This window comes from Falco naumanni, chromosome 12 (assembly GCF_017639655.2).
Source record: "Falco naumanni isolate bFalNau1 chromosome 12, bFalNau1.pat, whole genome shotgun sequence".
Lineage (NCBI taxonomy): Eukaryota > Metazoa > Chordata > Aves > Falconiformes > Falconidae > Falco > Falco naumanni.
The window spans coordinates 24816564-24840443 of record NC_054065.1 but is presented as its reverse complement, the minus strand read 5'-3'; the positions used below and the strand labels follow the sequence as shown (position 1 = coordinate 24840443).

General features: G+C 38.5%; 2 protein-coding genes across 6 annotated transcripts in view; one reads left to right on the top strand and one right to left on the bottom strand.

Annotated features, from left to right (window-relative positions):
• Positions 1-5141, bottom strand: part of SPATA17 (spermatogenesis associated 17) — a 90168-nt gene extending 85027 nt beyond the window's left edge. For 2 of the 4 annotated variants that reach the window (XM_040611894.1, XM_040611896.1), the window contains exons 1-2: positions 5031-5141; positions 1460-1549 (exon numbers count right to left, since the gene is read on the bottom strand). In XM_040611894.1, coding sequence (XP_040467828.1) covers positions 1460-1549; positions 5031-5098 — 158 coding nt within the window. In that variant the 5' untranslated portion in view covers positions 5099-5141. The remainder of the gene's footprint in view (positions 1-1459; positions 1550-5030) is intronic. The other 2 variants (XM_040611897.1, XM_040611898.1) reach the window with 1 other exon arrangement.
• GPATCH2 (G-patch domain containing 2) overlaps positions 5082-23880 on the top strand; it is a 126237-nt gene continuing 107438 nt past the window's right edge. For both annotated transcript variants that reach the window (XM_040611892.1, XM_040611893.1), the window contains exons 1-3: positions 5082-5611; positions 13778-14491; positions 19785-19846. In XM_040611892.1, the coding sequence (XP_040467826.1) occupies positions 5097-5611; positions 13778-14491; positions 19785-19846 (1291 nt within the window). In that variant the 5' untranslated portion in view covers positions 5082-5096. The remainder of the gene's footprint in view (positions 5612-13777; positions 14492-19784; positions 19847-23880) is intronic.

Here is a 23880-nt window from a genome sequence, read left to right as displayed (position 1 = left end):
GAAAAAGCTATATAGGGGAGCATTCATACCACCTAACAATGGACATCAAATTTAGAAGCCTTGCAGTACAGCTTAAGTCACTCAGTGGAGGCAGTCTTTTCCAGCAGGTAATTCAAAGGACCTAAATGAGAGATTAATTCAGAACACTGACAACTGGTTATATTGAGCCTGTGCTTCTAAGGCAGACACCACATCCATCTTCGGAAAGAGGACACTGAGTAGAATCACTCTGTACACAGCTGCAGACACAAACCTCTTCTACACTTAGCTGATTTAGTTCTTCTACCATGTTCGTTACAACTACACTGTTCTTCTTACATTGGTCATTACTAAACACAAATGTGCATGTGAATGAGTTTTGCCTACAGAATAGATTGGTAAAGACACTTGGGTTTTCACTTCCTTCTGCAGCACGCTGTTGTTACTCGTGCTGGAAACAGAGAAGCACTAACCAATGCTCTGTCTTTGGTGCTTTTGACATTGATGGCATAGCTGATACTCCTTGGAGGGTGGAAGTACCAGGTTTGCCTGCCTGCTGGACACTTGCATGTGATGGCTGCATCCTGTGACAACACACTTGAACCAGCAATGGAAAACACATTACCCGTGCTTTTTTTAACAAGTGCACATAATGGCTGTAGCCTTTTTATGAGGGAAATAGTGTCCATTAAGTGATTAATGTTATTTAACCTAATAATTCTTTATACTTGATATAGTATGTCCGGATGATACATAATGATTTGCAACAGGCAAGAGGTCAAACTAGAAGAGGTAACAGTCCCTCTCCCTCACAGCCTTAATTTTTATGAAGATACAGAAAATTGAGCACATGAGTTTGACCAATTGGGCTTATGATAATAAAAAAAAATATCTCGGGGCCTCCTGGGAGAAGGGACCAACCCTAGTGTTTCAAAAAAACTTATAACAATGCTGATATAGCGTTTTACAGAACAAAGTAATTGCATGTGATCGCTGTTTTATAAATGGAGAAAATTATGTAAAAGATCTTTTTTTTTTTAAATGGACTGGTCAAATCCAGCAGTAGAACTTAATTTTCTACAATAAGAGTCCAGTTACCTTACACTCACTAGAGAATCCTGTATCAGACAGAATAACAGAGATAAGAAAAGTCTCCGCAAACAGCCTGAGGGACACCTTTTTTTTTAAAGTCACGCCAATATTTCTTAAAACAATACTCTGTATCTATTCTGAAGATGTATTATTTCCATGCTACTTACTAGCATCATGCCATTTTAATTGTATGCGGTTCTGAAAATCAAAAATTATTTCTTACAGTGCCACAGCTTATATGTTACATTCTATTTAAAAGCAGAATAACGTGGGGTTGTGGGTTTTTTTCCCAAATGCTCTAATTTTATTAAAATCAAGTAATACCATGAGAAATTTTGGGAAAGAAGTCAAGAATGATATACAGATTAAGATAGGCTTAGTATAATACCTCAGATAGGCTCGGACTCTGCATCCTCGAAACCAGCTCTGAATTTTGACAGCAGCTTTGTACTCTATTTTTCTGTATTCATCTACAGATCTGAAAATATAAAAGTAGTAATACTTGTTCAGCATGGTATTTTAGTACCAAAGCAGAAAACTTCTTCTAAATATGTCTTACTGTTGCAGTTAAAGAAATATATGAATCTGGAAGAGATTTCAGAGAATTCAGGAAAAATCACTGTGATGAGTTTCAATGCTGAGGGGTGGAACTCAGCTATGAGATCACCTCTAGCTTTAATTTACTTTTTGTTTGTTTCAAAATGTCAATAGCTGCCAAGTCTTTGAACTTAAAACTACATTTTAATCTTCATGGACTTTTTGCTACCCCATTTATATTAGGAACATATTTACCAGGTAGTTTAATCTATCATACCTGCCACAAAAGAATAATTCATTCACTATTAGTTAGTTTTCTTAACTATTTGATATCAGTTAACTCTCCTAACAAAGTGTTGTGTCAACATTAATTGCCTCAGTAAATATACACAACATGAATTTTTATCTCATAAATTAGGATTATCCTCATTATATTTCTTGAAAAATGAAACACAGATTTACTACCAGAGATCAAGAAGCATTAGCTCCGTCATTTTACATCATCCAGTGCAGCATGTGCTCTCAAATCACATTAAGTGGGCCCAAATTTTCATCATCATCTCACGTGCATCAGACCTGTCTAGTACCTGGAAACTGTGGAAAACAGACTTCTTTTACCTAAGACCACAAAACAAGTTGATGCTAAAGCTGGCGTTTATGCTAGAGAGCTTCCTTGTGTCTTTCCTGTGCAGCTTCCTAGACTTCATAAGAAGCAGACACCTCCAGAACACTTTTACCTAGAGGTAAATGATTTTGATTACAAGGGTACGAGTGATTTCACCCTGGACAGGCAGCCGCAGTTGCAGCCTGGAAAAGGAGATGTGGGACAGGTTGTGTCAGAGGTGACAGCTCCAAAACCAGTGCTACCCACTTGGCAATGGCAGCAGTCTGCTTCTGGAAAAGCAGAAGCCTTCACCTCTATTACCCCCTGTAAGGTTTTTTAGTTGGCATTCTGTCTTGCCTGGCCAAGTCAGTTTAGAAGTCCTTGTAAAGTTTATTGAAGCAGACCAACAACTGTTTTTCTTACAGTACAGTTCCACAAACACTTTCAACTGGCCTTGCCAGCAGAATAAGTGGTTAGAGGTGTCAATTGCTCAAGCTGGTATCTGCCCTTCTGATCAGATGGCATAGTTGCCATACTGTCTGAATTAAGCTTTTAGAATCACAGATACCTCTCAAAGACTTCACTGAATGTTAAAAAGGCATGCTCAAGGTCAGCACGTGACATACAGATGTTACAGTAAATAAAAGCAGGTTCTTGAATGAGTAAGTGATAGTATTGTTTAACACTTAAGAGAATGCACTAACAGATCCTGTATATTCTAATGCTTATGTTGACAGGGTATTTCTTGAGGTGCAGGCTTATGGTATTTTTGTATTGTGCCATCATAGGGCAAGTCCTTCCCAGAAAGGTGCTTTCCCTAAAACGTCAGTTTAGGAGACACACATACCTCTGACATGAACAGTTCTGCATAAAGCACGACAGGAAGATTATTAAGATCCGAAGAACATTATCCAGATCAGGTAAACCTGCCTAACCACAACCAACAGGCAAGATCTTACAGTCATCAGTCTGCCCTAATTTTTAATGGAACAGGTGTAAAGTCCTAAAATAGTAAATGCATTTTCAAAGATAAACTATTCTGATTCTGGGATTTACTTCAAGGCACTTCAATTACCATGCCTCCTGCAAAGAGTACTTAGTTTGTACCAGGGTGGCTTTAAGTCAAGCCGCTCCGGGGAGTCTGTGTGTTGTAGATGTTCTACAGAATTCTGCTTTTGGGTCTTGACAGATAGGTGAAGAAAGAAACATTTTTCTTTTGTCTTAAAATGTGTTTGACACACCTGGAACTAAATCCTTCAGGTCTTACCCTTAGAAGTTATTTGCAAACAGGGTAACTCATACAAAAAAAAAGGTAAATACTTGGTAATTTATATTCTTTTGCACCTTCTGATGTTTCAGATCAACTCAGATCCTTTGAGGAATCTGGTACTTCACTGCAGAATACTGACTTCATAGAGTAAGTAACCACTTTCTTTACAGTATCATGTATTTTTGTCTGAATGCCCTGAATCTGGTTGTGAATGATGAGTGACTGCACAGATTACACTGACTCGTGCGCCCACAGCATCTCAGATTTGGCATTTTTGAGGGCACTATTACATTATGTGGATAAAGCATAGTTCTGAAAGGGAAATTAAAAGATGTTGTCTGACTTCAAAATACAAATGCTTCAAAAATACTTCAAAGACCACTGCAAATTTGATGCGCATTAATGCCCAAAACTTATTTCTTAAGTTTAAAAGTTAAATAAGGATCTACCAAAATCTCTAAACAAGATATTCTGATTTGTTTCAGGATTTTGCTGGCAGCTGTGTTGAAGCAGTTGGAGATTTTCACCTTAAAGAATAAAGATCAGATTACTGATCAGCTACCTCTTCAGTTGCTGAGCTGGACTGTTGGAAGCCTCTCATTTAAATTCTTAGCTGAAAAACTGAATTTCAAGAAACTGATGGATTATAGCCTCTTCTATAAAAGGGAAACAATTCATTTTTTGAAAGCTCTGCCAAAAATTCCCAAATCCCCGAACATCAAGCATGCTGCCCTCCAATGGATTTCCATGTCTGGCTCAGCCTGCTCTTTTCAACCTGAAATAAGCAAAATACAAGTGGAGTCTCCCGTAACTGATGCTAGTTTAGGGAACGGCGGTGTTTACAGCCACAGCAGCACCAGCCAAATCCCAGGGAAAGAACAGGGAAGCAGAGCGCTTCATATGCAGGCAGGACCTGAACTCCATGTCACTTTTAGCTGTGTTCGGGAGCCTTGTTATTGATGCTAATGATGCCGTAATTAGATTCTAAACCAAATGACTCATTAGAGTGGTGAAGAAAGAAAAAAACACAAACACTGCAACGATGCTAAATATGCTTCTTTTTTTTCCTGTTTGAGTATTAGCATTAGATGTACAGCAGCAGCAACAACACAGTTGAATAAAAAGGGTTTACAGGACAGATCTATACAAACTTAACACAGGTCTTAAAACATTTTATTTCTTAAAATTTGATCCGGGAAAAGTTGGCCACCATCATCTTTAGCAGTCAGAAAACCCAGCAGCGCAAACCGCCGGGCCCGGTGCAGGGTAGCAGGCTGGCAGGGGCAGGGGATGAGCAGGCCGCTGTTTGCAGGGCATATAGGGCCCCCTTAAAGGAACTGTGCATCGGGGCTCCCCAGAGCACTCTGGCAGGCCCTGGGGGCGAGGAGGAGGGTGCTCTCAGCAGGGGTTTCAAAGCTAAAGCGTTTCCCGCAGGAGCGCCGCCATCTCGTTGACGGGGAAGCCGGGGGGCTGCCCGCCCCGCCAGCTCCAGCCCCAGCCCTGCATGAGGGGGTGCGTCCCGCCCCACCACCGGCATGACCCAGTTACCTGTTCCTACGGAAATACTCCTCCCGCAGCCCCGATAGCCTCGCCTGAAGCCGGGCCAGGGCGGCCATGCTTCCTCCCTCCTACCCGCCCGCCCGACGCCGCCACCATGGCAACGGGACCGTACCACTCCGCGCGGCCGCGGGGGTGGCGCCCCCCACCGCAGCCCTGCCGGCAGGGAACAGCAGAGCACCGGCGGCAGCGGGAGCCCGGCGGAGCTGGACCGGGACGGAAGCGGAGCCCAGGCGGGGAGTGCCGGAGGGGACGCGGCGCCCCTGGGCAGCGGTCGGGAGATGGAGGGGAAGAGACCAGATGGTGGCGTCCTACTTCCTCCCGGTGCCGCAGCTGCTTCCGGGCTCTCATCATGGGGGACTGAGGAGCAGCGTTGGCCGCCCGCGTCCTCCCCTCCCGGCCCTCGCCCGCTGGTCCCCGGCGCTACCGCCGGCCCCCGCCCCGCCTCTCCTCGGCTCAGTCTCTGCGAAGTGGCGCCAGCCTCCCTGGGGAGCGGCCGGGGGAGGCGCCGGGTTCATGTTCCGGGTCGCTGAACCTACCCCGACCCGAGCTCAGGCGGCGAGAAAGAGCTGGTAAGCCCAGGCCCGGTGGACCGGGGGGCGCCGGGGCCGCTCCGCGGGGCCGGGAGGGGGGCGTCTCCGCCGACCCTGCACTGTCGCGGGGCCGGTGTCTGGGAGTGGGGGTCAGGAACCCCATCTCCGCGCCCTGTGAGGGATTTGGAGACGTGGGGGAAGTGCAGCCCCCGCTGCGGCCGGCCCTCCCCGCTGCCCGGCGGTGCCCGGCCGGCTGCCAGGCCTCTCCCGGCCTGCGCCGCCGCTGGTGCCCGGTGCGTGGGGGAGAGGCGTTGGTGCTTTCCTCTGCGCCCAAGGCCACCGCGGGGACGGGGCTGGAGGCCTGGCAGGGTGCCACTGGCACGTCTCAGCGGGTCGCTGCCTTGGTAAGTGAGCAGTGGGCTGGAGGGGCAAACTTCCTCTCGTTGCTAAAAAAGGACGGCAGGCAAATAATAAATGAAAACTTTTGTCACAGGCTTATTTAGTTTTTTGTGTGGATTTGGGTTTTTCTAATTGTGGTAGACCCTGCAAGGCCAAAACCCTTTGCAGTGTATGTTGCAGAAACATCCATTTACGTGTGGTTGCTGCTCTGGAGCTGTTCTGTTGCAAACCAAGAATCAACAAGTGCAGCTGTAGCCAGTGGGCAAGGACAGTCTGGGTAGTTCTGCTCTGGCAGAGTTCACAGATTTACTGCTTTTTGTAACTCCATATACAAGCATAGCAACCCCAAAGGTCCCTGTTGTTTTTATTGTAGAACTGTGAAGAGGGGAAATTGACAGAATAGAAAAAAGGGAAAAGTGAGTTTTGTTAATAGGCCATAGAGATATGAAGACTGGGACCAAAGAAACTTGGTGAAAGCGAGATGGCCCAAACAACTAGCAGGGAAGCCTTTTGTTTCTTTCATTAAATGTTAGGTGTTTTGTGATATCATAGGTATCAACTGATGTGTGTAACTTCTAGTTCATTCATTTTTATTAATGGAAGTGAGGAGGAGCATGGTGAGGTTTTGTTTGTTGGGTTTTTTTTCTTGAATGTTGATAATTTGAGGCCCTGAGGCTTTTTTTAGGGACTATGTTATGTATGCAGATACCTACTTGTAGAGTTCCCAGATCTGGAAGAGATTTTCTTCTATGTTTTGATTTGTTTCTTTTCTGGAGTTGGGGAAGAGGAGGAAGAGAAAGGCTTAGCACTTTTGTTTTCTTACACAGGAAACTCCATTCATTCTCCACTTCTGCTGATACCACCACTTTTTTCTAGTTGGTATTTTCATGGCTTCTTTACGTTTTTCTAAATGAGAAAACTTCCAAAGAGTGATTTATTTGCTAGAAGTTGTTTGCTGGTATTGCTAGATATGCAGATTTGCCTGGTGTAAATCTAACTTCTGTTGGTATAATTCAGAACATTTCAGAGTATAAGGTATACTTTAGTGGCAGAAGTATTTTTGTCTACTAATGCTGTATATGGTAGAAACATTGCCTAAGACATTCCAAACTTGTATCTGTACTCTGAGAAAGTTTTCATTATACATTTGACCTGTCATTTCCCTTAAATTATACTGTCTTGTGTGCATGTAGATTTAGTTCCAGAGGCTTCAAAAATAGTGTTCAGCAATACAGGGTATGGGAATTTGGCATATTCTTCTGTAATTGTTGTGAGGCATTAATGATTTTGCTTGTGCAAATACACTGCCCGGAGGAATTCAGTACAGATAGAATTAGTGAGATCTGATCTATAGGATTGTTAGTTTAGCAGTTCTGAAGGAAGACCTGTTAAAAATTTTGACTACTACTCAGTCACTCCCTTTTCTTTTACATAAGTTATTTCAGAAGCTGACTGTCAAAGGAAACCTGTTTGAGTGAGATGCAGAAAAGTACTTTTTTCAGTGTCTAATGCTTGATATAGAAAATTAAGAACATGTGCTTTCTAAAAACATTAAGACCCTAAAGAAGGGAGTGGATTGAGAACAGCCACAGGGTAAGAGTGTTCACTTTGGGTGGTAAAGCTCCTCTGAAGCTGAATGTTTCTCATTTATATTGTGAATACATGTGACAATTTAGGAATAGTTTGCATTTTGGGTACTTACTGGGCACTCTGATTCTTTTGGTAATGACTTTGGTGCTGTAGTATATTACTGTCATTTGACAGTTCATGTGATTCTCCACCTTGACGATTAATTAATGAAGTCATACTTCTGAAAAGGGCAAGCATATCAGTAAATGGCAGCAATGGGATTGTAAGAATTGCTGCCCCTCATGATAAATTGCTCCAAATCTCATTTCTGGCTGACCAATTCATTTGTGTTAGAGCTTTATTAAATGCAGTTCTTGTCAGCATCTTTCTGACTGTATACCATTGCTCTGTACTGAACCTTTTTCACTCTAAAATATGAGTAGACTTGATAGTGTTTATTGTTGGGCCTTCTTAGATATGCAGCAACTGTAGGAAAGTCAGATGTACTTATTGCAAGTTTGCCTGGCCCTAATTTTTAGGGGGGGTCAGCAACATAATTAATAAAATTCCATCATTCCTCAAATACTAATAACTTTTTGTTGTATAGGACAAGTGTAAGGAAATTCCAAAACCTGTCTAAGGAAGTTTCTCGAATACAGAGTTGATACTAAGAATTGATGTGTAGTATATGATTGGAGGAATAAAATGTTGCTAGTAATTGTATGCTACTAAATGTATAGGTACCCTACGTTTGATATAAAAAAAGAGTTCATAGACATTTCCAGCGTTATGTCTTTAATTATAGAACAATGACTTGCATTTTTTAAAAAACTTCTATACTTTTATTGCTTTGAAACTGACTTATATACACATGTAACTGACTGCGAAATAGGAGAGTTGGTGTACCTTGAAGATGAGAAATAGCCTGGGAATTCTGGGTTTGTTTTTCCCTTTTTCAGATAAAGACCTGCTCCAACATAATACCCTGACGTTTCAAGAACCCTCAATTTTTATAGCTGTTCACACTATCTTATATGGAACTCAAAATAATTATGTTTTCTGACATACGATTTCTGTAAGTTTCTGTTCTGACACTGTCACATTTTAAAACTGTAGTATAAACATTACATTTGTGTTAAGTTTCTTTGGTCTGTGTGTCAGATTTGCTTTGAATGTGTTGCCAGTGTGTTGGCTCTTAGTCTTTACAGGAAGCATTGGGCAGGGTCCTCAGAAGTGGAAGAGTATGGGGGTTCTCGGTAGGTAGCTGTTATGCCCCCCAGTGATGATTGGTGTGGGGTAGAGTGCATTTTGGTCATTTTGTAGCTTTGTGTAGGTGGCTGTCCAATGGTCAATGCCTAAAGACATCAGTAGATGTGGACTTGGAATTGGATACTTTGTGTCCTCCTCTTGGTGATGGCTGTTTGATGACAGGCAAGTTTAAATAATCTGGGTGCGGTTTCTGTTTCTGTATGCCATAAGATTCTATGTAACGTAGGTTTATTGGTTATTTCCTAATCTATCATAGTCTTTTGCTAGCTTTTTAATACCTTTAACTAAGTTGTGTTGCTCCATTTTGCTTTCTCCTTTGTGTATCCCATGAACTAGGATACTTCTCTTTTTTTGAATCTGTAAATTCTTCAGGCAAGGTGGTGAGATTTATCATCTGCTGCTCTCTCCCAAACACTTGCACCTGTTCGATCCAAATTTCAGTCACATTCAACAATAAAGCTGAGGTCTGAAAACTAACGTTTCTAAGGCTTTGTGAAAATAACTTCAGAGGTGGAGAACTGGGATTTAAATTAGTACCTGTCTGAAGATAAAGGTACACTGTGAATACAGCTGTTTTACAAGACATCAGAGAATCCGTATGGGAAAAGATTATAGAAAGCCAGGTTTTATAATCCCACTGTTCAAGGAACTACTTGATTTTTCTTGTGCTATTAGCTTGTGATCAAGTTGGGTTGTGAAGGCAGCAAAAATCAGAATTGATGAGACACAGATGCAACATAACTTTAGCTGCAAGAAACCCCATATCTAACAGGAAGAGGTATAGAACTAGAATGTAAATGCAGCTGTTGGTTTAGTAAAAGATACTGCCTGTCATTATGAGTTGTGCAAGTAAATGAGCTTTCCTGTCAGCATGTGTTTGTTAAATATTTTGTGAGCAGTCAGAGCTCTGTATTGTTACGTGCTTTAGGTGGGAAGCAAACAAAAATGCTACTTGATTTTTCACTGAAAAAAGCAAGTGCCCATTATTTCCATTAGGAGTTTCAATATGAATATAAATACTGAGCACAAGCTGTGTGAACTGTTTTGGAGTAGGTGAAAGCAGTTATACTGTTTCCTGCAACAGTACTTTTATGGTATATTCTCTTAAGGATTAGAGAGGAAATGGGTCAGCCTTTGGTGAACTACATTAAAATAGCTTCAGATAAATGTAAAGGTCAGTGCAGGCAAACTAGATATTTTATTTTTTTTTTTTATAGTAAAGTAGAATCTTCTCCTAGCGAAGACTTTACAGTTTATTGCTAGCTGTGGGCTGTTGCTGTAACAGCAGTTTTATAGCCTTATGTGAGTCATGCTAAACTATGGCTCAGCCTGTTTTTTTATGTGCCTCAGTATGTTGTTCTACATTCCTTATTACAACCTTTGAAATTTCTCATCTTACTGAATGCAGTTGATAGTCACTGGTAATGTCTTTAATACTTCTTGTAGTTATTTTTCAACCTATTTCAAATGCAAATATTTTTGTTACAGTAACATCTGTGATGATGATTAAAATTACTTCATGGATTTGGAATACAAGCTTGACAGCTGGCTGTGAAAAATGGAGAAAGTTGCAACACTGATTTGATAATGCTGTAATAGAAATATACTCCTGAATTTTGGAGACAGGTTTCAGATTAACCATTCTATCTGGTTGCTGTTGCCATGATCTTTGGGGTTTTTTCTTCAATTATAGCAAGAGAAATCAGAGCTCAAATAAAATTACTCAGAAGAGATTTCTTGGACCTCCAGGAAAAGGAGTTTTAATGTGGAACACTGGCATGTTGAAAGTGCAGTGTGAATAAAAAGCTCAAGTAGTATGTGTGTTGTATTCTCAGTCTATTACAAAGGATCTTCCACTGTCCCAAATTGATCAAATAATTCTCATAATCATTCTAAGGAAACATGTTGAAGTAATTATAATATTAATTTGTCTGATTTGTTTCAAAGGTAATGCAGTTGGCTGTAATTTTCAGGGTAAACAAGGTCGCTGACCTGTACAGATCTAAGTTCAGGAGTTGCAATGAAGAGACTTGATAATTCAATAGAAAAGATTAATTGCAGGAGTGGAAAAGATTCAAAGTCGTAGTCTGATGGAAATTAAGTGCCTTTACAGCTCAGGGCTTTTTAAGAATCGTATTATCCCTTTACTTCAAAAACAGTTAAGGGTGTTCACTCTTCTTCAGTTTCATCTTTTGATCTGGCACCATCTGTATTGAGAGCGTTTTGTGGGGGATTCAAGACAAGTGTAGATCAGATATATAAATGCAAGCTAGATATATTGTGTTTGATCTTGAAGTATTTCATAGAACTAAGGCAACTTTGCCACCATACTTATGCCATTACATGGAGCAAATTGGTATGTCCACTCTAGGAGCTACATTGATTTTAGTGATATAGTTATTCATATGGATTAGGGCTACTGAATTGAACAAATTAATCATAAACTGTGGTATTAGTGTCCCTGTCTTCCAGTCTCCTTTTGCTTTGTGCTGCAGGGACACTAGCAGAATAGTCTGCAAGAGATTATGTATCTTCATATTCTGACAAGTTAGCAGCAGTCTGTTCACTTTGAGCTAAATGCAGGTTTAAGCCTACTAGTTCACCTCCACTTCGGTCAGTTCGATGTAAGTATCAAAGCCTGTGGCAGAAGGGCTGGACTGGCAGCTGGGGGAATTGATGTCTCAAATTAACCCAAATAAATGCGCTGGAGTTTGTTTGCATCCTATGACTCCAGTTATATTAGTGCAGATCTCAAGGGCATCTCATTTCTCCTATGCACACCTGCAAGGATAGCTGTCTTCATGGGCTAAAGGGGCTAGTACCCTACTGATTGTGCAGTTATAGCTACTGAAAAACATGGGTTAATATATCTATTTAAGCATCATGCATAGAAGCCCTGTACAAATATACCTGGATTTGTCTCTACTGGTGGTTGAAATTCTTAGACAAACAAAACAAAACAAACAAAAAAAAAAAAACACCAAAAAAAAAAAAACCCAAGGAAAAACTGAACAAAACCCCCACATGCCCTGAAACTCAGCAGTAACTGAAACTTCAAAACCTCAAAGAAAGAATTAGTTTAAAATAATATTGATGCCACGTGTCTCAAAGTAATTTGTGTTAATTGGCTTCCACTTTTCTTTCTCTCTGAATGTTTTGAAAACAGTTGCCTCATTTGAAATGCTTTTCCTACTGTGTAGGTCTATTGCTTCTGAGAAGTATTTTTGTGTGATTATGGAGGCTTTGATTCTTGTGAACCAAATGGATTAAGGAGAAAGTGTAGCATTCTTCCAGAGCTGTCTGCCCCCTTACAAGGTAATATGATGATTCTGCTGTACTAAGAGCCAAAGAAAATCTTAGGTTAAGAGGGAGTAATAGGACTAGAGATTACAGCAGGACAGAAAAGAGGTATGAGGAATGAAAGCAAGTGACACAAGGAATTCAAAACAATCTTGTGTTTCTACCACAACCTGTGCTTTTGGTGATCTTGCAATTGAAATGTTAAAAATCAGTATTTCTGAAAATGGCTTAAAAGGAGAAAATATATTTTTTTTTAGGTGGCATATTTCATAACCAGCTTGGATTTCTTCTTAAACGTGCTCTTCCCCTGTTAATATTTAAAATTTGTATACTGTGTGGTCATGACTGTCCATTCAGCCATCACCATTAACCTTTAACACTGAAGTCTGTGGTGAGAGAGGGAACCTCTGTGCTACGTGTCCAGATTTTCTCTACATCTTCAACTCTACTGGTATGGGCAGAGAACTATTTGATAATTGTTTTGTCAATTTATATTGTAAAACAAAGTGAAGAGTCTTGCTTTTAAACGTCCTCTACACAATTTACTGAGTGTCTTCATGTTTATCAGTTGGTGTAATGTAGTAAACAGCATGAATGTTATTCTCTGCTTTACCTCAGCAAATGGGATCTTCTGATGCTTTGATGTGAGAATCTATTGCTGTGGTTACAGAGGAGGTTCATAGCCTTCAGGGAAGGATTAGAGTTCAGCAGCAATCATTTAATGTCTCTTCTTTTCGTAATTACGTTCATGTAATGCATGGGTGAACTTACTGAAGAATATGGAGTTAAAGACATGATAAATGCTAGTGAAATTGGAGGAGGAAGGAGCAAAACATAAAAGGGTAAGGCCTTAATCAGACACTGTGTGTGTTTAGGGATACTTTTCTCTACACAAGCGTGTGATTCTATGGATGTGAGTGCCTACACGTGGTAGGAAACTTTGCATTTAATACTCTAGAATTACCTATAGCAGGGTATTCTCTCAACTTAATATCACTCCACAGAATCAATATTTTTTTAAAAAATCAAACTTATCAGCCATTTGGAAAGACAGAATTAGTCACTATTAGGAAAAAAAAGTCATATATTATCAAAGAATTGCTGTCTTAACTTCATTTTGGCATTTAGGCAGCATCAGGAGATAATTATCCTTAAAAATATTTTATCATAATGACAACTTTTAAACAGAGCTCTCTAATATACTATCAAGGAGGTATATTATGCATTTCATTTCCCATTCATAAATTTTAAATGTGTTCCCTGCCTGCAGTTAGCGTGAATGGTCTCTGTTGATGCTTTCACCCTGTGGAATCCCTGAAAATCATAAAAACATGATGAGGTGAATTATAACCAAATAAAAATAGTGAGATCAAAAACAAATGGGAGGGATGGATGCATATGCACACCCACCCACCCTTCTTTCCAAGACAGAGATTTGAGAAGATACCATTTAAATGGAATGTATGCTGATGTGTTGTGAGTTGCATAGGACTGGTTGGCAAGGCTTTGTCTTTGAGCAGAATAGTGTTTATAGGATGGACATTAAGACTACCTTGCCTAAAGTGACTAAAATGATTTTTCCAGGTAAAATGTTTATAGAGTTTATGCTTAACACCTCAGATTCATTTGTTGTTTTCTTGTGTGTGTGTTTTTCCTTGAAATATGCAGGCATTTCAGTAGGACTATGGAGGAACTGGTTCATGATCTGGTCTCAGCACTGGAAGAAAGTTCAGAGCAAGCCAGAGGAGGTTTTGCTGATACTGGAGATCATTCTCGAAGTGTGTCGTGTCTTCTAAAGCGACAGGCAAGGAAAAGGAGGGGACGAAAAAGACGTTCATTTACCACTCATCATCCCTGGGAGACTGGTCACTGCTTAAGTGAAGGTTCTGATTCCAGTTTAGAGGAATCAAACAAAGACTACAGGGAGAATCATGCTAATAAGAAAGACCATAGTGACTCTGATGACCAGTTGTTGGTTGCTAAACGTAGGCCTTCCTCAAACCTAAATAATATCAGGGGCAAGAGACCTCTGTGGCATGAACCAGACTTGGCTGTTGACAGTTTGGGAAACAGAACTTTGCGCAGGAGAAGAAAGGTAAAACGGATGGCAATAGATCTGCCGTCAGAAGTCTCTAATGCACTGACAATAACTCAACAGCAGGATAACAGCAGAGATCAAGAAATGGACAATAACAATAAATCATACCAACACCAAGAGTTTTCCAAGAGCAAAGTGAAAAAAAGAAAAGTAGCTGCGGCTCGACAAGGACCGGAAATCTTGGATGAAGGAGTAGTTATAGAAAATGAAGAAGTGAACCAGGCAACTAAGGACAAAATGGAGTATGAGGAGCAAAAAGGCTCAGATGAGAACATGAGTGACAGGTTATTCTTTCTCTTCCTTTTTACAGAAGCATTGGATAATATTTGTTTGGTTTTATTACTGTTGCTTGTATTGGGAATCTTTGGATTTTTTTCTTTAATTCCAGAGTTAAAATGCATCAATAGTATCTGTTTTAACAAGTTACTCTTAAACTTTTTACATGTGCTAATATATTGAGTTGCTCAGGTTAAGGAGTTCAGCATAAAATAGTGTCATGTAGCAGAGGAATAACCAAGAAAACAGTTTCTTGAAATGCTGCGTTCTAATTGTTTCAAGATTAAGAATGACACAATATACAAATGATGAATATGGGGGTTTTTTCAAGGTATTTCAACTGGTGACAGTTCTCGGACAAAAATTAAGTGTTTTTCCAATTTCTAGACATTGGTGCTTTGATTGTTATCTCTATTCATCAGAAAGGTTGTCAGTGTTTAGAGTCACCATTTAGACAGTATGTTCTTATGTGTCATGGGCATAAAAAGTCTGCAGGTTGCCAAGGATATACATCATTTACGAAATGCAAAAACCAATTTACAGTTCAGAAACACCTGAGCTTACCATTAAAAAAATGGGGGAATGATGACCCTTTGGGCAGTACACCTCATCCATCCATTCCAGACAGCAGTCATACTACAATGGTAATTGTTTCCAAAGTTCTGTTTTGACAACACAGTAAGGTGTAAGTCATTTTTCCACCATACACTAGGGATGTTACCTGCAGGGCCTGGTAAACTTGATTATGTTTATTTCATGTACCTGGTTCTGAATGCAGAACTGTCAACAAGAAACAGTTATATTAAAACATGTAATTTTGGTCAGTTGCTTGACAGCACTAGTATCTCTGGTTTTTCTGTAGGCATTTTATCTATAAACTCTTAAGCCTTTTCCTTACTGGAGAGGTAGAATTGAGATGCAGAGTACCCAGGTGCTTTGACCAGGGCAGGCAGATCGGTTACTGTAATAACAGCAGTATTGGAAAGTGACTAACTAGTTATTGTTGCAGAAGTTTTTCTAAGTCATATTACTTTTTAGACTTGTCCCTCACCTGCAAGCAGTAAGAAGCTGAAAGAGCTGAATGAATCCTGAGTCTTAAAGATTGTTCCTAATGTCGTAATTACTAGAGCAGAAGCAACCCTTCAGGGTGGTCAGTGTAACTTCAGACATCTCACTGACATTCAAGACAGGAGCGTGTTGTCAGACAGCCTTTAGAAAACTTCACTCTTTGATGATACTGGGAATCTGTTCCCCTACTTTTGATACCTAAAGACAGATGATTAAACATTTCCTTGGAACTAGGAACCATTGCATAGTTTATCATATGTCCGTGGTCTTGTCACTTTTTTTTTATTTATAAAAGATTTTATGTTATGCTACAAGGGTAACAATTCTCCAACTCAAAAATTCCTTAGCTAATTTTTGGATGGAGAGAAGAGTGATCAATATGAAAATCCTCTTGTAGACTCCCTAAACTGCTACTTCCAGTTAGTCTGAATACCTTTATATATTTTCACAAAAGAAACATTATCCATTTAAAAATTAATCTTCCTCTTCAAAGTGCTTAATGTTTTGTTACACCAAATGATGTTGTTTTGTAAATCATACTTGAAATGTTTGTCTCTGGCCCCAATAAATGGCCTTTAAAACCATTCTCATCTTCATAGTGTTTTCTGCTCATGCATATATCTGTCATTCCTCTCCATGTTCAGAGTGATGGTCTGTCATCCCACCAAATTTCTTGCAGTGGTTTACTGTGCCAAAAAGTTTGGGAACCACTGAATTAGAAAATTTGCATTCCATAACGTGATTAGAAATCCACCATATGTAAGCCTCTCGGGTGCATACTGTATCTGAATATTCTATATGTGAATAATGTTAATCTAACTTTACTGAAATGCAATTGCCTCTATTGCTTGAGATGGTTCAGCCAGAACAATTGGACTCAACTAGCAAATTGTTCCTAAGAGTATGTCCTTAAAGTAAAAGTTGAGATTTTAAAAGGGAACATGACTTTTGTAAGACTTTGCAGGATCTGGAGAGCTAAAAAAGCAGCTTGGATAAGACTCATGCTTCAGCAGCACTCACTGGAAGAGAGGGAAAGAAAATGTGTGCAAAAGTTCTTTAATTTTGTATGTTTGTGTGCATACAGTTTAATTATTCAAAAGATGAGGGTCTTTGTTAGAAGTTGAGTTTGTAAAAAGAGAACAAAACCAATAGTTTTTAATGGGAATTAAACTGCTTGGATCTAAACTGTGAGGAAAAGTCTTCAGTGTATACATGAAATTACTTTAAAATAACATATATATTTTTTTGAAGTGCCCATTAAAAATGCTAAATGACATTTCTTTTGTAGTCTTTTATCTGTGTGTTTTCTAACACCAAACACAACAACAACCACCAGATTTTAAGTGAGGATTCAGGAGCAGTAGGAGGAATCTTCAAGCTCTTAAAATGTCAACATCTAAATGATTCCAAAGATTAATTGCTGTGCGGTTGGGTTTGGGTGCTGGAAATTACTTCCATGATCAGAGCCTCTCCTTTGCTCATTCTCCCTTGTCCTCAGTGCTTAGCTCCTTGGCCAGGTTCAGCCAAATTTGGCAGTGCATGGACTTCTAGATGGTGCTTGATTTCTCCAAGCTGTGGCAATTGTTTAAGTGACTAGAGGAAAATTTTCAATTGCTCTTCTTGAAAGAGAGCAGCAGTGGAACTTGGAGATGGCCACCTGCTGACCTGCCAGTGGCTGGTCATTCCTTGGGGACAGGCTTGGTGGGTAAACAAAGGTCACAAGTCTCACATGAAATCAAGGTATGGGACAGTTGACTAGTAGTAATAACTAATAATAAAATAATTTCTTTGTTTCCACATGCATAGAGCAAGCTGTGAAAGTTTCTTGGGGATAGTAGAGCTGTTCCTTCCAAGTTTTTGCTTGCATACTCTATTATAGGACTAAAAGGAATCTGTGGCTTTTTTCTTTTTCCTGGAAGTCTTGCTGGAAGGAGAAGTCTTGTTGCAAAACAAAGGAATTGGCAACATACAGTGCAAAATCATATTAAAACTGGAAATAAATTTGTAACAGCTTTCAGGTACTTCGATATTAATTTATTAATTCCAGAGGTTTTGAATTTTTTCAGTGAAATGACTGCCATGTAGCAATTACCATGGCTGTAGTCCCTGCCCTATTCGACTGTGGCCTGAGAACAGTGGCTGCCATGGATATGCTGCTGTTACAGTTCAATTTTTTAAAAAAAAACAAACAAAAAAACACAAGAACAAAAACCACAAAAAAGCACCAACAAAACATTATTATGTGTAATTTTCAGACTTTCAAGTGGTTGTGTTTTCATGAACTGACTAGTCATTCAGTAAGAATTATTGCACATTTAAAATATTTTTTTTAAAAGATAGTACACTGTTCTCAAAATTGGAAATTTTGATAGGGAAAGTGGCTAAAATACTAAGGTTGAAAGGATTTCCTAACTTTTTTTTTTTAAAAAAAGTACAATTAAACAAGACAAAAAACCCCAGATAAATGGACAGGAAGAACCTGTGAAAAGAGGATGTTTTTTCTTTGAGATGTGTGAAGTAAAATTGTGCACAATGCAATGTAAGAACAGTAAAGCCATTATTTTAATTAAAGTGTTGTATTTGTAATTAAAATGATGATGGGATGCTTGCTAGAAGGAGGTTGCTAGGATTCGCAATGTTAGGAAGTTCAAGTTTTGGTCTCACTTATGAAAGATGATTCCATTGACATTGCATGCCTGTCATCTTTCTTCTGCTTGGGGCAACTGTGCAAGTGCCTAAGTCTGTTCTGATTATATTTTGTATAAAAGATGGTATAAGTATTGCTTATACAGTAAGAATACGGATAAGCAGATGATACAGCAAAGATTAAGAACACACTCTTCAAACACAGAGCTCTGTGTGTGTGTATATATATATATATTTATTTTAAAAAAAATAATCACTGCTTTGTCTCCTGGTACCATACTTGGGATGCCTCCCAAAGGAGGGTACAAAAGGCAAACACATGCTTATAATTAAATAAGAATTAGACTAATTTTATGTAAATCATAGTACAAGCTTTAAAAAATTGAGGCTTATTTTTGAGAAATTACCATTTTAAAGGAAATATTTTTCCTAAGTGTACTAGTTATTTAGAAATAAAAGTAAAACTAATTCATTATTAGAAAGTAAAAATAATTGAGACAAGTTGAACTCAAATACAGGATTGTTGTATGTGTTTTGATATGAACAAGTATAGAAAGGTAAACAGGTCGAGTTCTTTTAAGTAGTTTGAATGTGACATGGAGAATAACCACAGCATTTTTAACTTGTACCTGGATTTGTGCGGTGAACAGATGCGATTTACTTTTTTCAAATTGTTCTACCTCTCAGCGTAAGTAAAATGTAGCTAAATTTTGTTGAGAATATTACTTAGCAGAGCTACTCTGCTGACAAAAAATGAAAGAAATAGTTTGAAAAAAATCCTTTCACATGAAACTCACCAAATTGTGAGCTGTGTTATTAAAAGACAAGTCTGTTTTACTATTTAGAGGTGTAGAATATATTTTGTAAGAGTGTGTATACAGCAAAGAACAAAATACCTTTTTTCAAAATTAGAAGTGCGTTGATGTTGTATACACACATTTTAATTTTAAGGCTGTGATGAAAGTCACAAAAAAAGTAAACTGTACCTTTTTTTTTTTTATGTTATGATCATTGTTTGTACTTACTTCCTTCAGGGTGACCTTTATTTTAGTCTAATTGGCTACATTTGATATAAACTTTATTCTTTATTCCCAAGTAGTATGTCATGAAGCAACGCCTTTTCCAGAATGTTTGCAAATGATTTTGAGAAAGGTAGTTTGATTTTCAGACTCTCATATTTCATGTACTGAAGGAAGGCTTAGGCTGCTTTTGATTGAGACTTTTCCTATTTTATTGAGCAGTGGTGTTCCAGGATCAACCTGAATTGCACAGCATAAGAAGGAAGCAGTGAACATTTGATGGAAGCAGATAATAAAATGCATCAATTGTGTCAGCACCTCGTTGCAGTCACATCTGGCTTACTGTCAGGGTACCATTAGATTCCCGTGGTTTTATGTGCCAAAAATAATATGCTTTGTAGTTAATGGAACTAGGATATTTGCAGTTTGATTAAAAAAAATCATCCTATTTTCTTTCCAATCTCTGTTGGGCTTAAGTTCAATCTGAGCACAGCCTTGTCTCCTTAAAATTTTACGACTGAAAGATCAATTGTTCTTTTGATCCGTTTCTTTCTTTTTCTTCTTACAGTGAATCCAGCAGTCTGAGCAGCAGTGATGCTGGTTTGTTTACCAATGATGAGGGAAGACAAGGTATTGAAACAATCTTTCCCTTCTCCACCCCTCAAACCACATCAGTTGAAATTCTGTAAGCGTTACAACTTATTTCATAGGTTAATTACTATATTTCAGTTGCTATTACTATTTTAATGAGTTGAAGTATAGCTTGCTTTCTTGGTTTTTTGAAATGTTACCGGAGGATGTCCTGAATCCATGACTTAGTCAAACACTGTCTTGAGAAGCGATCTCTCTAATATACTAAACTTATTTACAACTTGAGCATCTCCAAAAGATCATCTATACCAAGTTTTAATCCTTTGGTTGCACCAATTTTCAGACAGGACTCTGTGATCGTAGTACTGCTTCTCAAACTTATTTTTGAGGTGGCTTTTTTCTTTCTTCCAAGTTGATGCTGCAGGGTTTTATAGTTCTTTTTCATCAAGTAGTTTGTTTGAAAAGTAGTTTCAAACAATTTTTTCAGGAGTCTAAGACTGAGATTAGAAGATGCATGCAGTTTAAAGTCTTTCCCCTCTGAAAATTCTTTCTTTAATATAAAATGCATTGAAGATTGAAAATTTTCTTTTACTATGCGTACTGTTCATACGTGGTTTTATGTAATAAAACTGTTGAGGGTGGAAATACAAGATTTTTTTTTTTCAGATTTAGTGTTTATTGCAACACATTCACCTGTATTATACTAGCATCTTCGTGCCCAGCTCATAGACTAGGAACTCGCTGTCTTTGGCAGTATACAAAAACGGGGCAAAAAATAGTCTCTCAGGTAATTAAGACTTGCTTTTCTGTTGGCAGTTCTAAGTTAACGGTAATGGACATTGTTTCTGTATGCTGTTTGCCACAGACTACCTGTGCGTGCAAGAAAACAAATCCTGGCCCATTCCACAGATTGAAGGAATATTGTTTGGGTTTTTCTCTCTCTAATGTATAATTCAGTCTCTTCTGTTTTTTTTTTTTTAATCTTCTATGTTAACGTTACAGTAGGGAGATAATTTTTCAGACTTTGAACAGCAGTGTTACCATCCTTGCTCAATGGTAACTTGTGTTATATAAACTGTACCTCCCAGTCTGAGTATCTGTTGTCAGTTGTGCTAACACATAGCTTTTTTTGAAGAATTTAGGCTCTCTTTGAAAGTTTAGATCAATCTTTTGACTCCAATATTTCAGTACTTTAAGTATTTCAATATGACGCGTCAAAAAGATTTGCTTTTACTTCCCTATATGAATTTCTCTTTGGACTTGCAATTTTTAAAACATTTGTCCTCTGTATTTTTATGTAACGTGACCTACCATATTTAATAATTGCATGCCTTTAAGTACCCTTCCAATGTATTTCTATGAATATTTTTGTCCTTAAATCCTAAACTAATTTAAATCTTTGAATAATATTGTTGAAAATGTCTCAGTTACTTTCTGTTTTTCTTAAATGTTTTGTGGGAGGAGAAAAAGGGAGATATCGGTGAACAACAGTGGTCTTCCATTGGTGTGGCGTTACCTTTTTAGTGTCGGTTCTTTACTCTAGATCTGCAGTTCTTATTTTTGCCTGTTTCATTTTTTTTGAACCTTGATTCAGTTTGACTGCAATTTTCAAGCAGAAAGCATTAGACCTGAAATCATATTCTTAAATATAAATAAAAAGAACAACAATAATTAAACTTCAGAAGGATGGTATCGGGACAAAACATTTTTTAATCGCTGTTTTGGACTAATTTTGTGGGTATGATCAGAAGACCATTAGCTTCACACTGGATCTCAAATGTTCTTAGATTGCATTATAGCTTTGATTTTGTGAAGACTTTTCCGTGAAAGTACTATAAGAGATCCTACTGCAAAACCAAAATTGTTTATTTTCTAATAACATTTATTCCCCCCCTAAAGAAAGCACTAGTAATTTTTATCTTTGTACTGCCTTATGAAGTAAGATGAGGTTATTTTATCTCCAATTTATAGCTGAACTGAGACAAAAAAAGAAAGAGAATTAAGGAAGGAGAAAATAAATCTCATAAAAACAAAGGAAAAGCCTAGGTGAGGGAAACAAAGCTGGAAGAGGACAGGATGAAAAATGTATTAAGAGAAAAACTGGCTGATTTTCTTGTCCAGTTTTAAAAGCTAGACTCAGATTCCTGTCTTCTCAGTGTCCCTCCTCCAGGATATATATTCCGAACATCAGCATCTTGACCTCATTTGTAGTTCAAATTTTCTGCACTTCTGACTTCAGGTTTCTGCTAAGTCAAGTGGAGAACCAGAGATTAATGCCGCCTGATAAAATACTTAGTTTAAATGATGTGCCTGCCATCATTCAGAAGTTTGGGTAGCAGAGGACAAGAAGATCCTGTTCTCCAGGGCAACATTTGTTCATTTTGTGTCTCTGGGATTAAGAACCATATCTCATTTATTGCAGACAAATACTCTTTGTAAAACCCTAATTAATTCCCAAAGCATATTGATACTATGGAACAGACATTCTAGAAGAGAAAGTGATCTAAATCAGCAATTTCTTCAAGCAGTTGGCCAGTTAAATAGTTGAGTATTTAGTTCTGAACTCTGGAGTGCCTGACCTTGCAACTTCTAATATTTTTCCAAAATCATTTCAGAAAGCAAATGGAATTAAATTCCATCACAGTAACTGTACTCTGCTGTTCATAGACTCTTGGAAGAGTTTTGACTTTCATAATTTGATTCAAGAAAACCAGGTGTAGCTGTAATTGGGGGTAGCAGTGGGTTAATTGCTAGATGTATTTTAATTGCCATCAATTGCTATGATAAAAGAAAATTGCTGAGACTTGAAAATCTTATGTTCAACTTCAAATATGTGCTGTGCCATTAACACTTTTTAAAAAAAAAACTCTATACCCTTTTCCTTTCCAGCCTGCCTCTGTTCTAGTCTCATGGCTTTTTTGTTTGATCTGTTTTGTTCCCATGAAGTCCTCATATGAGCCTAGCCGTGCTTGTCCTCCTTTTCCAAGTTACCCAAGTGCTTACGTTAGGTTCTGTGAGGGGGCAACAGCGGCTCTCTTGCTGTGCTTTATCCCACTGTCATATTACTTTCCGGCAGAAGTAATTGGTACTCGATGTTTTTGCAATCCCACTGTGGCAAATGTATTTCTTCTGTGAAACATTGCATACCCTGTACAGTGAGCCAGCAAAAGCTCACAGATCATGAAAAATACTCATTGCAAGTACAGTCAGTGAAGAAGATAGCTGCTGAACAAACTTCCAGTGACTTCTTATGGGCTGTATTTTTTTTCCAGAGGTTTGTAAATTGGTAAACTTTGGGGCAAGGTTTAATAAAGTTAAAATATTCTTTTGGGATTTTATATGGTTAATATATAAAAACAGAATCCTATGGAAGTGTCAAGCCCTTGAGTATGGTGGTGGGAGAACCTGCCAACAAAGTAATTGAAAGTACCAAACAGTGGCTGAAGCTTATGTATGAGAAATCCTTACGACTTTCCTTTCTTCGTACTCCTTCCTTTGTTCCTAATAGTATTTTCATAAATGTCTGTTTTTCAGTTATTAAAAACATTAATGATAAGCAGTGTTATGCCCAGTGTAGAAACTTTTGCAAGAAGAGTTTTGAAACAAAAGGTCTAATCTTACATTGCGACCTATAATACAACTCTATTATAGGCCAAGCTAGTAGGATCACCTGCAGTTTAAAGGGACTTTGGAAGTTGAAAGGCACTTTATAAGTTAAGCTTTCAACACAGTGTTAACAAAATTGTAATATTACTCAAACACTGGTTGATGTTGTTGCTGTTTAGGGGGAAAAACAAAGTCCAATTGCAAGTATATTCTTTAATGAATTCTGTAGTGTAGGGATGGGATGGCAAATAAAACATATTCTTCATTCTTAGTCCATCTACACCTACTAGTACACATGGGGAAATTCAAAGTTGTCTTAAGGCCTCTTAAATCATGACATGCAGCACTTGAAATGTCCTTTAAGATCTAAGCAAGAAGGAAGGAAAATTATATTAATAAAGTGTTAAACAGTTAAAATTGGAGAAGGTCAGGGAATGTCAGAGTTCCACTGTGGATGTGGTTAAGCT